The sequence below is a fragment of the Nyctereutes procyonoides genome, unplaced genomic scaffold, assembly GCF_905146905.1.
Source record: "Nyctereutes procyonoides isolate TBG_1078 unplaced genomic scaffold, NYPRO_anot_genome, whole genome shotgun sequence".
NCBI classification, from domain to species: Eukaryota; Metazoa; Chordata; class Mammalia; order Carnivora; family Canidae; genus Nyctereutes; species Nyctereutes procyonoides.
Genome location: NW_026575134.1, coordinates 160,463 through 173,758, shown reverse-complemented (window position 1 = coordinate 173,758; position 13,296 = coordinate 160,463). Strand labels below are relative to the sequence as shown.

Sequence of the window (13,296 nt, the reverse complement as noted above, 5' to 3'; positions counted from 1 at the left end):
GACGATTGCACGACAAAATGCAGCCGTGGGCTTGGCCTCTGGATCTCCACAAGTGAATCAGCTCACTTACGAGATAAATACGGGGTTCTGCGGAGTGCAGATGCATGCCCGATGCCATGGAGACAGAGCTGAGGGAGCCGCAGATCCCGCTCCCCGGGGAGGGAGGACGTGGCCATGGGGGGCTACGGAGGACGGGGACAGTGTGGGGTCTCTCCGCACACACGGGTGGAATGTGACTTCCGTGCCGGGTGCACGGGAGAGAAGACACGGTTGCTTCTCTCAAGCTCCACTGACCCCCAAGGATGGAGGCGCAGGAGTAAGGGCAAGACAACCGCACGCGACAGCTTGCTCGGCGTGGCTGCGGCAGACAGAGAGGGAGGCCTTCCTCCCGGAAGAGCGGCCCTCGGCCCCAGGCCACAGACCCCGGCCGGCCCTCGGGTCGCAGAGACAAGGATGCACGGACCACGAGCAAAGACAGAGACTGAGAGGCCAGCTCAGGGGCAGAGACGGGCACAGAGACGAGCGACCCTCGCCACACGCGCACCCACCTGCAATGATGATGAGCACACGTAGAGCCAGCGCCGTCGCCTTCTGCAGGGTCTCGACGGCTCCCGGGGGCTTCCGCAGCTGCTGGAAGACCTGACACACTGCCACACTGAGGGATAAAACAGACCGCGACATCACACGGTGCTCGCGCATCACTGCCGGGTGCAAGAACCCAAGTCCTACCCGCCCCCCGTGGGCTCCAGGCACCCACGCAGCAGGGCCGACCCCGAGGACACACGGGGCCCCCGTTCTGCGAGCACGGACTCTGCCCGGGAGGCCAGACACTCCTTTGACGAAAAGGGTCAGGAATTCAGATTTACCTCTTTTTTGTTTTTCTTGAACCCCAAATGGCTCTTGTCCCACTCAGAGATGAGCCAATACCCCTTCCAAAACCCGAAAGCGTCCTCAGCATCCGACACAGCTGAGCGGATAAACCACACCATCCGCAAAGCCACTTGCAAAGGAATTTAACAAAGTCTGTCTGTTTATTCTTTTTCTTTTTCTTTCTTTTTGACACTGTGGGTCACATCCCCTGATGGAGAGCACAACTGCCCAAGGAAGTTTCCTGAAATTCCTTGAAAAGGAACATCCTTGGGCAACCCGGGTGGCTCAGCGGTTCAGCACCGCCTGCAGTCCAGGGCGTGATCCTGGGGACCCGGGATCGAGTCCCGCGTCGGGCTCCCTGCAGGGAGCCTGCTTCTCCCTCTGCCTGTGTCTCTGCCTCTATGTCTATCATAAATAAATAAATAAATCTTAAAAAAAAATCTTAAAAAGCACAAAATGTCTGCGTGGTTCTATGAGCCGATTGCAGGTTCGAGAGAGCGCGACGCTGTTCGATACTTTCGGAGGTAGAGCAGAATAACACAGAGTCCTCTGGGGACGCCAGGCACAGGGGCAGTGGTTGCTCTAAACTTGGGAACGAACCAAATAAAGAGGTTTTATATTTGGATATGATAAAAATATAGTTGAACTGGAGAATATTTGGTGGGGGCAGGAAATGGTTATTCCTGAATTGAGTTTTAGTGCCATAGAAGGACAGACATAACTATCATTTCTGGCCAAATCACCCATGACGGTGTGTAGAGCCCTATGCTAATCAGCAGCTGGTATTACATATTTTGGTAAATTGTGGGATTTTCGTTACTACATTTCAGTTGTGCCTACAAGATCACTGACCCGGAAGCAAGAGTGATGATTTCTTTTTCTGTACAAAGGCCATGTAGCGTCTCGCTCAGTAGGTGTATTGTACTGCAAAAGACACCGAATTGCCCCAAATCTGGGCTTCTCAGCCTCCAAAATGAAGGCTGTGGTGGGGACCAGCATTTCACAAACTAGAGCACGTTCACGGATCGCCTGGGCGTCGGGGTAGACCGCAGGCCCTTGGTGGGCAGGTTGGGGCATGCTGGGGACCTGCTCGCAGGTGAGCTGCCGGCCCCATGAGCTCATGCTACAGAGCAAAGGGCTCCACCAGGCCTCAAACCCACGACCCCTGGGATTACCTATTCTGAACATTTTTTTGTCTTCCCCATTGAAGAAGCCAATGATAAAAAGAGTGAAAACAGAGAAGGAAACCACTTAATGGCTAAGACATGGGGAACCCAGCCTTGTGACCTTAGTGGCCACACAGCCAGGTCACAGCCAATTCGTTTCCAGTCGCGGGGCACAGTGTAAGCTCCGTCCCCAGAGAAATGGCAACATCAGATGGAAACTGGAGTTGGTGGAGTAGAGGGATTGCCGGGACCACGTCTGCTCACATGGAAACTCACAGCAGAGCCTAAAATCTGACGCCGTGTGGTCTGGGATCAGAGGCAACGCAGACGTGAAGCGAGAAGCTCTGAAAGCCAGCGTGCAAGTTTTGAAGCAGCGATAGTTCTTCCTGCGAGGAGACCCTTGTCCCACTGACCGAGGAAATCCTGCCAAGTTACCAAAGATGCTGCATTCAAGCCGCAGCCCTTAGCGGCAGAACCAGCAGGGAATAGGTCAGGCTCTCTGGCCGAGGAGCGAGGGTCTGGTGGCACCTCCCATCTCCCTGTGGGACAATGAGAAAGGCAGGGACAGGCAGGGACCCTGGACCACCCAACTGTACTGACACACACAGGAAGGATGGCGTGGACAGAGCCGCGTCTCAGAGACTCTGCACACCCAGGACACGAATCCTCCAGCCTCAGGCAGCAGAAGCTTCCAGAACGTGACCAGAGCAGGGCTCCCCTGACCTGCCTCAGGGTTGAGGGCAGTGCTTGGAGGTGGATCAACCTAAGGAGAGAAAAAGCCAGGGCACCTGGCTGGCTCAGTCGGTAGAGCCGGCGACTCTTGATCTCAGGACTGTAAATCTGAGCCCCATGTTGGGTGCAGAGATTACTTAAAAGTAAAATTTTTAAAGAGAAAATAAGGTAAATAAATAAATAAATAAATAAATAAATAAATAAATAAATAAAATTCTAAAATTTTTTTTTTTTAAAAAAAGAGAGAAAAGAAGGCAAGACCTGCCTGTCCCTTTCCAGGGATGGTGACAACTAAAAGCACAGTTTTCAGCCTTATATTCCTATTGGCCTATCAGAGAGTAGGACCTGTGGGAGCCCGAGTATATGAATGGAGACGCTGGGTATGTACCTCACTCGGGACAAGTGAATACAGTAAGAAGAAGGCTTTACTTTTGAAAATGGAATAGTGAAAAAAATAACTATTTAAAAAAAAGAAAAGAAAAGAAAATGGAATAGTGTCCTTTCAAACACTCTTGGGGAAATCCAAAACACGTTTGAATGCCGAATCACCAGGCAAGTCGTGAAGATGCTAGACTCAAGGCACCGGGTGCCGAAGGAAGCCCCAGTGGGCAACCAAGGTAAAGTCAAGAAGCCTTCCTAACCTGGTTCCAGGCCATTCCTACATAGTCTTGTTTTATAGTTACTGCAAGGAGGGGGCGCAAAAAGGAGGTGAATCAGGTGTTTTATTACCTTTGATCCATCAGCGGGACGTCTTGCCAGTAGTCCACCAATTCAATTAATCCCTTCAGGTACTTCTCGAAACCTGACAACGGTTCGAGGATGTAAGGAAAATCAGGCATCGGGACCGTCTCTTCTTTTCCCTCTGTGATCTTCTTTCCAGTGGCTGCATTCACAAAACTCTCAGAAATGGGCTGGAACACAGTTCTCATGGAATTTATCCACTGAGAATCGTTGAGCGGAAGGTCTTCCCCCACGAATGCCATCCTCCTTAACAGGACCTGGACCGCTTCTTCGAGCTGTTGATGCGTTACATCCTGAATCAGAGAGAAGTTGGAAAACAAAGCTCCACTGGCATCATCTCTTCCACCCGAGGCCTCTCCAGGGGTCTCTATGGCTTTCAAAAGGTGGTCTGGATGCTGAGCGAATGCCAGCGACAGATTAAAAATGCTCCAGTTGTCGTTCTCTAAGTCACTCCGAAGAGCTTCCAAGGTGCGACCAATCACTGTTCTCAAGTAAGTCCCGATTTCCGTGCTGTCTTGTGAGAACATTTCATTAAAAAACATGATCACTGCCCAGGTTCTTTCCCATTTCGTATCTTGAGGGTAACTACGCGTGCGAAGTGGCTTCGGATGTAAAAACTCTATCTGGTTGAGGATATTATTTATGGGATCTAAGCAATCCAAAATTTCCTCCCATAGGTTAACAGAACCCATAGCAGATATTCGAGTCCCATTACTGAAAGCTGCCATAAGATGCTCCATGGTTCCCAAGTGGCTTTTCACAGAAGTTAAAAATTCAACAATTTCTTTCAAAATATCAGAAAAGTCTTTGGACTGGTTCACATAGGAGAATGTGCTTGAGGAAGTGTTGACAACATCAGCGTCTTGTGAAATATAAGGCTTGACGCCGATCATCCCAAAAGCCAAGTCAATGAATGGCGTCAACAAGTCATTTATATTTTCGGACGTGAAACGGTCTACATTCTGCAAAGCAGTTGATTCGTTCACAATATTTCGGACTCTTTGCTGCAAAATGGAATAGAGGCTGTCGAAGAACTTCACAGTGTCACTGGTATTGGAGATGGAATGGGTTTCAGACATGGTGGCCATCTTCCTGGCAACTTTCTGGGCTCGCCCCACAAGTTCCACGGCGGAGGTCACTGAGGCGGCAAGATGGCTCATGTCAGCGATGTCCCTCACCAGCATGGTCAGGGTATCCGACATTTCCAAGAGGGGGCCTGGGGCACCACTCTCTCCACCAGCTCCTGAGATAACACCCAGCAATCCCTCAGTGATTTCTAACGTTGCTCTGTTTCTTAGAGGAAATGGATTATTTGCAAAGGGAAGCAAACCAGTTAGATTAGCGAGTATAACTCCTCGGAGTGTTGGACACGAGTCACGGAAGCCCTGGAGAGGAGAGGTCACAAGCTCGTCCATGAGACGCGCTAGCTCTGTGGAAGCTTCTCTCACGAGCCGAAGAGCTGATCTGAGATCATGACTTAGTTGGAGGAGATCCTCAGAGCTGTTCATGTGGAAGAGCAGCCGACTCACGACCCCAAGGAACTCCGAATTATTTTCAGGCTTATTTTCCCCTGGGGTTTCCCTTAGAAGAGCATTAAATAAATCTCTCATGAACTTCGCTCCTCGACCTTTATCAAAATAAAATTCTCCATTGTCTAAAATAAATGAACTTTTGATTAGACGATTTAGAGTCTCCTTTAAACTCGAGAAAATGCTCATCAGACGGTCTTCTTTTGAGGTGGTAAGAAACTGATCCAGTGTCAGAATTTCTAGATGTTTATCCTTTGGGACAAAACTGTAAATAAATATTTATTAACTTTCACGTTTAGTAGTGGGGAGATTAAAGCCTAGAGTCATATCTTTGTTTCATAGTAGGAACACGGACAGATCACACTGGCTACAAGGTGACATGCTCACACACATTCCAGATGAAAATTAGGATTTCAGAGCCAAATAATGAAAAGGATGGAGGAATTTCACAGGTAATCCCATTATGATGCCTCACACCTAGCCACTTCAAAAGCCACATACTTTCAGTTTTAGAAAAGACAGGAAGGTGAGATCAAGATAAGCTGCTTCTCGCTGCAAGAGGAACATCTTTCCGAATGTTCCAAGTCCCAGCAAATCGCTCAGACGGGGGGGGGGGGGGGGGGGGGGGGCTGCGATGTGTCAGCGGGGCTGGGGGACAGCCCATTCCATGTCACTCCTGGAGGGTGAGAAGGTGGATTCCCTCAGAAGAGTAGAGGAGGACGGGAAGCCAGTGGCCCCACCGCAGCATCAACACTAACCCAGGTGCTGCTGGGAAGCGATTCTGCAGGTGCAATTAAAACCCCTGATGAGTAAACTCTGACTTAGTGAGACAGTGTCCTGGGCAGACCCGACTCCATCAATTAGAGGGCCTTCGGAGCGTGCCTAGAACCCCCCTGACCCAGCAACTGCTCTTCCCAATCACCACCCCCGAAAATCTTTTCCTGTGGGCAGTACGACCCCCCCTTGGGATCCCACCTGCCTGTGAGCGTGCCTTCCGACTCTGCACCTACTTAGCTCACAGCCAGAAAGGACAGGAGCCAGCTCCTTCCTTGAATTAAATCCTTGCTCTGACTGGGTGTTATTCTGTATGTTGGCAATTTGAACACCAATAAAAAATAAATTTATGATTAAATAAATAAATAAATAAATAAATAAATAAATAATAAATAAATCCTTGCTCTGCCTCTATTTCTGTGGTTGTGCCCTGCCTGACACAGACATCACAGAACGAGCTGGGGTATCCCTACGGCCTTTTCACTGGCAAGCTTCAAATAGAATGAAAAAATAATGTGACTATCAGTTTTAGAAGTTTTTTTAAAGATTTTTTTTTTATTGAGAGAGAGAGAGAGCACGAGCAGAGGGAGAGGGAGAAGCAGGCTCCCCGTGGAGCAGGGAGCCCGACACGGGGCCCGATTCCAGGACGTTGGGATCATGACCTGAGCCAAAGGCAGTTGCTTTACCAACTGAGCCACCCAGGTGCCCTCAGTTTGAGAATTTTAGATTAATTGGCATGAAAATATGTATACCCCTCACTGGTGATGAGACAGTTACTACATCTATTCTAATTATGAGCATGTATATGCATACACATATATAAAAACTAATGCTTAAGTTCCACATAAAACAGAACTTCTATAACTATCTTCAGAACCCAAAAATATTAAGAAAGCATTAGTGATTAATGGCCAGGGGCTAGGTTTCCATAAGTGCTTACTACTCAGATGACAATCATCAAAATTATTTCGCTTTGGTATTTTAATAAAATGTCCATTAAAACATCCAAGGTGATAGGTATAAAAGTGCTGTTATTGGTATTTATATGCTTCAGCAAATAAAAGTCAACTGTAACATAGAATAACCTCATTTACTACACAAAAGTAGATGGGCACCTGGCTGGCACAGTTGGTTAAGCATCCAACTATCGATTTCAGCTCAGATCGTGATCTCAGGGCTGTGAGATCGAGCCCCTTATTGACTCCATACTCCGTGCAAAGGAGTCTGCTTGACATTCTCTCCCCCCCCCACTCAGCATTCTCTCTCCCTCTCTTTCTCTCTCTCAATAAGTAAACCTTCAAAAAAAAAAATGGGGCAACCGGGGTGGCTCAGCGGTTTAACACTGCCTTTGGCCCAAGGCCTGATCCTGGAGACCTGGGATCGAGTCCCACGTCGGGCTCCCTGCAGGGAGCCTGCTTCTCCCTCTGCCTGTGTCTCTGCCTCTTTCTCTGTTTTTCATGAAGAAAGAAAAGAAAAGAAAAAAAAGGAAAGGAAAGGAAAGGAAAGGAAAGGAAAGGAAAGGAAAGGAAAGGAAAGGAAAGGAAAGAAAGAAAGAAAGAAAGAAAGAAAGAAAGAAAGAAAGAAAGAAAAGAAAGAAAAGAGAAAATAAAATAAAGAAACCCTTTAAAAAAAAAGTAGACTCACCTCATCTCTGCAACGATGTCTTTGTGGAAGGCCTTTAGCAGAAGAGATATTTTGTCCTCAGAATTTTCCTCTAGTAAAACTGAGAAGAATGTTTTCAAAACCTGTTCCACGGAATCCACCATGCTTCTTGGAGGCAGGATTATTCTCTCGCCGTTTTCTGACGGCGTCTGGTTCAAGGCGAGCTTGATGAAATTCATTATGTGAAGGTCAGTATCACTTGAATTTGAGGCTTCCTCTGGAGAACTCCCGGCTAATGTATTGATTGAGTTAATTAAGAAACTTTCAAAAAGGAGCGGAACAAGGGAGAAATTAGTTAGCTGCTCTTGGCTTAACAGTTGAGTAAGATGGGCAACATCAAAATTACCTTCCCTAGAGATGATTTTGAGTAAACCCAAAAAGGTAGCAATGTCTTTGGTCCACAAAGCTAGATCATCAGGCGAACTCCCATTGGCCATAAGAAGAAATAATGTTTGAATCATTTCAGAGTCATCTTGGTTTGCCCCTTTATGAAGCCAGTTTTTTACGACCGACAGAAAATCTTCAGCGATTTCTGATGTCTTCAATGACGATGACCCCAGGCTTTCAAAAAAATGGGCGAGTTGCAAAGTTACGTTTTGAAGAGTCTCTGAATTAATCATCTGAATTTCTTTGATAATTTCAGAAAGCAGGGGTCTGTTAGGAAAGTCGTGGCTTAGATCTGTCATGATTTGTTCAAGCTCAAGCCTTAGTTCCTCAAAGTAAGAAGAGTTGTAAGACGCTTCTCTTTTTTTAGTAAAACCTGATGATGCTTCTAAACTACTGCCGGTCAGGTTGGCATCTAGAAATGTCACGAATGGAGGATCTAGCGAACGGGTACTATTTTCTGGTTGCTGATCCCCAGAAGGCAATTTCATGATCTTTTCCAAAATTAAGGAAATCTTATTTCGAACAGATGCCTCTGTGCCCTCGCTAATGTTAAGGATCTTGTTTAAACTAGCTAGTTTATCGAGAAAGTTTTCATCTAACGGAATTTTTGTAAAGTTAACGTTTTTTAATTGTGCTATGATCTGCGAAGCAATTTGCTTTATGGGGCCACTGGGACAAAGTTCGGAGATACTGTCATTTCTTTGATTTTCAGAAGACGGGACATACGGCAACGCTTTATGCCAAAATTCTTGCATGGTTTTCACAAGTGATGTTTTAACATGGAAGACCTCAGAGAGCTCTAGAAGAATGGAATTCCAGTCCACTAGTTCACGAATTACACAGACCATCTTCCTAGAAATCTCCTCCTGCGAGCCTTCATCCGGACACTGCAAACCGACCGGGGGAGAGAGGTGGAGGTGGTTGAGCATACTGGCCACTTTACTATAAAAGGAAGACGATGTGAGCTCACGGGATTTACAGGCGTCTAACCTGGGGCTCTGCCGAAACCCAGAAGCTGTGTGATCCCAGCACCAAATCACAGGAAGGCAGCTTAAAGCCTCAGAAAGAAGTTCCGGTTTCTCTGATATTAATTCAACTGTGTCCAAAAGAGTCTTTATCACGATAGCAAAGTCTTCCTTGGTGACACTGGAAATGCTTATGCCATGAAGGAGAGTGAAGTTGTAGACATCCCTGAGGACTTCGGTGAGGTTTTTGTCGACTCCCCTCTGCAGGAGCCTCACGGCATGAGGAAGCACATAGTACGTGTCTACCACAGCGTTGACGTCATCCTTAGGGAACAAGCGTGAGAACTTCAGCAGATGATTGACATTCCAAGCACGTGAGCTGTCCACAAATTTTTCCACCAAGCCAACAAGCAAGTTGGCCCCCAGGCTGCGAGTACCTAACCTACTGACATTCTTCAAGAAATCCGTTAGGCTTTCACTCACTTGCTCAAGTTGGTCGACCAGCAGGTCTATGTCCGTCTTCTTGAGAGTGCGCAGGAGAGAAGCTACCTTCTTGAAAACTTGAATGTCCCCCGGATCTTGTGGGATCTTGTGAAGAACTGAGGGCGTCAGGGAGTTGAACACATCTCTAATCAGTTGGATACCAAGACCTACAGCGTTCATGATTTCATGAGGAATTATTTGTGGTGGATTTTGGAGGTCATGAGAGAAGTTGAAGGCAAGGTAGCTGGCTAATTGATAAAACGAATTGCCCAAGCTTTTGACGTCCTTTTCTTTTGGACTGGTAGCAAACATATTTAAAAACTTTACAGACGTAGAAGAGGAGTCATTTTCTAGGATGTTACCGGAAACTTCTTTCATAAGTTTCTGAATTTCCTTCCCCAGAGCTACTAAATGCCGCCAAAGATCTGTAAACTGGCTAGGTATGTCATCCGACAGCTCTACGGGTCTTAGAATTAATTCAGTAAAACGTTTCCAGTTGGACTGAGATATAAAGTCAAAATCTCTTGTCAAGTTGTTGATAATCATCCTTACTTGGTTTGTGGAATCATTTAAAAGAGTTAGTAAGATCTCAAATTTGGGTACCTTTTCCTTTTCAAAGATTGCAGTGAGCATTGCACTCAGAAAGTCAGTTACATTTTTCAATACGATATTCACACAATTTATGTCTGACTTATTCCATGAGCAGGGAGATTCCTTTATATTTAGAATCCAAGTAACAAGGTTCAATGTAGAGTTAATTTTGTCTCCCACATCTCCGAAACTCCTCCAGTTACCCTGAGGAGAGCCTTGTGCAACACCGGAATTATACATCATGTACAGATGGTTCATGAGGTCTACCCAGGCAATGCATCCCTTCAGGCTGCTAATCGTGTCCTCGGAGGAAAATGTGGAATTTAGCACAGCCAGAATACGTAATGTCCTCTGTGATGTATTTACATGTAAAAAGCCATCTTCCAAAATAAACTCAGTAATGTTTTGGAAAATATTGGCACAGGACAATAAATCTTGGTCATGTGACACATTTTGAAGCAATAACATTGTTTCTCTGAGCTGGGTGAAGACACTTTCAAATTTCACTCCATAATCTGTGACATTATTTGAAAGAAAGTGATTTATCAGTCGTACGTTTCTGTTGATGTATTCTGAGGTATTAGTGCCTAACTCCATGAAGACGTCAAGCAGAGAATAGAAAAATTCTCTGCTTGCACTTGTGTTTAATGGAAGTGTCTTTAGCTGATGCAGGGCAGTTTCCACGGTGAAAAGGGATTTCCCTACTTGGCCAGGGCTAAGTGACTTTACCCAAACTAATGCATCACCTAATACTACCCAGAGATCTCTGAGGGTCAAAAAATCATCCCAATCATGAAAGCCATCAGCTTGAGTTACATTCTTAAACAAATCCAGTATGAGTCTGGCAGGGCGATGGGTGGGAAGTATTCCCTGGCAGCTTTCAGAAATTTTCACATCACTTTCCAATTCATCCAGAAGCTGAGTGAGACCAACATGAAGAGGAATGAAAACATTCATGTCAAACTGTAATATCTGAGATAGGTTCCCCAAGATTTCAGTCCACATTTGAAGCCATGAGGCGGTACAGTGAACAGCCGTTAACTCATTGAACGTACTGCCATTTGCCGAGAGGTTTGAAAGAATTTGTGTCCATGGAAGGACAAATGAAGACCCTCTGTCTGTTGAGTAATCCACGGTAGGGATGTTCTTATTATCCAAAGCAAAGCATTCATCACCCGACAGGGCTTCTACTGATCCGTTGAAGAGCTGGCTCATGTACTGAAAGAAAGAAATACGGAAATCTTCATCTACCATGAGCAGCTGCTTGAGGCCTGTCAACGTGGCGTGGATCACTTCCAGTTCTGGGCCCTCTGTAGACACCAGGGATTGAGCTTGAAGCTCCAAGTAGTTAAAAATTGAAAGCAACTGCTGACAATAAGATCCGTCAGAAAGTCCCTCCAGAACCCCTGTTGTCTCGTATAAAAATGCAAATGCTTTACTGATGTTTTGGAAATTAAATTGCTTTATGATGTCCAAAATGTGTTTTGAGGTTTGTGCAAGAAAAGATAGCAAAGGCTCTGTGCTCTGAATGCTCAAGAGTTTATAAATATGTTGGAAACACGAAGAATAAATCCGCAGAAGCAAAGCTGAATCTTTGTCGTGGAAGACATTTAGATATATCTGAGTCAAGATTGTATCAACTTCTCGTTTTTCAGGCTCAGAAAGGGCTGAGAAAAGTTCAGATGCATTCCTTATAGCGTAGACTGTGTCCAGAGCTTTGGAGACTTGTCCCTGCTTCAGAAACCCGAATTCATAGAGACCGCTTATCACAGTTTCACTTACACGTACAAAGTCCATTTCCACAGCTGGCGATTGAGGCCAGTCTGAATGGAACAACTGGGAAAAGTTAAGGCTCTTGCTAAGGACCCTCGCATCTTCCGGGACAGAAAAATTAAGAAGTGTAGACAAGGTTTCCAATTTCATTCTTTCTCCTTTTGAAATGCCATACATCCACAATTCCAGGAGCTTGGGATTAATTTCAAAAAGTACTAATTCCATAAATCTTAAAATATTGTTTGATTCCTTCTTTATCCAGAGATGTTCAAGAGTTTCTATTTTGTCAATCACTGCTTTGCCAAATTCCAAGAGTTTCTGACTATCAATAGCAGATGGGTCTTTCTTTAAACTTCGTAAACGATTTATCCACAGATGGCTCGTGTTCAAAAGAGTCTCAGTGAGGGATGGGGGGTCATGGAATTTGGGCATACTGGGTGAGTCGAGAGGATCAGGCAATAATTTCTCCAAAAATCCCACAAAAGATAAAAAATAGTCTATTTGCTCGTCCTCGAGGGAATGCAACTTCTTTTCCATCATAAGAAGTCCCTTTGTGGAATTCAAGACCCTACAATAGTAATGGAATTGTCTTAGTACCCAAAAATAAATAAATAAGTAAATTCAAGACAAATTCAACTTACTGAATTTTCAAAGTAATACACTTATCTACAGCAAAATATAATTGGACTATTTACTACACAATATATTTTGCAACTGGAATTAAGTTAATTTGAACATCTGGAAGTGTTTTAGAAAACCACAATTCAGATGCATAGATATAACTCAAAATCTGGGCAGCCCGGGGGGGCTCAGCGGTTTACTGCCACTGCCTTCAGCCCAGGGTGTGATCCTGGAGACCCGGGATCGAGTCCTGGAGACCCAGGATCAAGTCCTGGAGACCCTGGATCGAGTCCCATGTCTGGCTCCCTGCATGGAGCCTGCTTCTCCCTCTGCCTGTGTCTCTCATGAATAAATAAAATCTTTAAAAAAAAAAAGATATAACTCAAAATCTGCTTCCTGCACCAAAAACAATAAATTTTACATTATTTTACTCCATGATTTCTTTTGTAGGATCATTAAAGCTAGGTTTGCTGTGTATGCCAGAAGAATCTCAGGATTCAATTCCTGTTGCGTCTCCCAATGTCTTGGCTACAGAGGGAGTCCAATGGCAAAGTGTGTCAGAAACTACCCCCTATGATTTAAGGACAACTACTGGAATGGCCTGTTCTGGGAGATATTCCAGTGCTCCTGAAACAATGCGGTACTTCCCACCACTAGAAACTCATGATTGTAGGTCATGTACCTTCTCTCCGGGTGTCTACTTGTGAAATACAAAGAGTTCTCGGAGGAGCAACTCAGCAGTTATGATAAGTCCATACCCGTAATACAAGTCCACACCTGGAGTAGTCACTAACTCGGGAGCCACCAGCCCACTTTTTAAATCACTGGGGCTCTACGTGTTTCAGAGTTTAGAAAGACGACATAAAGGGCACATGGGTGCCCTTCAGACTTGGTTGTCTGAGCATCTGACTCTTGATTTTGGCTCCGGTCATGATCTCAGAGTCATGAGATCGAGCCCCAAATGGGTCTCCATGTAGAGCGTGGAGTCTGCTTGAGAGTCTC

The 13,296-nt window shown here is 45.5% G+C and overlaps 1 protein-coding gene across 1 annotated transcript in view; it reads right to left on the bottom strand.

Annotated features, from left to right (window-relative positions):
- Positions 1 to 13,296, bottom strand: part of ABCA13 (ATP binding cassette subfamily A member 13) — a 265,035-nt gene that overhangs the window by 152,715 nt on the left and 99,024 nt on the right. The window contains exons 25-27 of the mRNA XM_055301220.1: positions 7,457 to 12,241; positions 3,498 to 5,303; positions 549 to 655 (exon numbers count right to left, since the gene is read on the bottom strand). Of these exons, the coding sequence (XP_055157195.1) occupies positions 549 to 655; positions 3,498 to 5,303; positions 7,457 to 12,241 (6,698 nt within the window). The remainder of the gene's footprint in view (positions 1 to 548; positions 656 to 3,497; positions 5,304 to 7,456; positions 12,242 to 13,296) is intronic.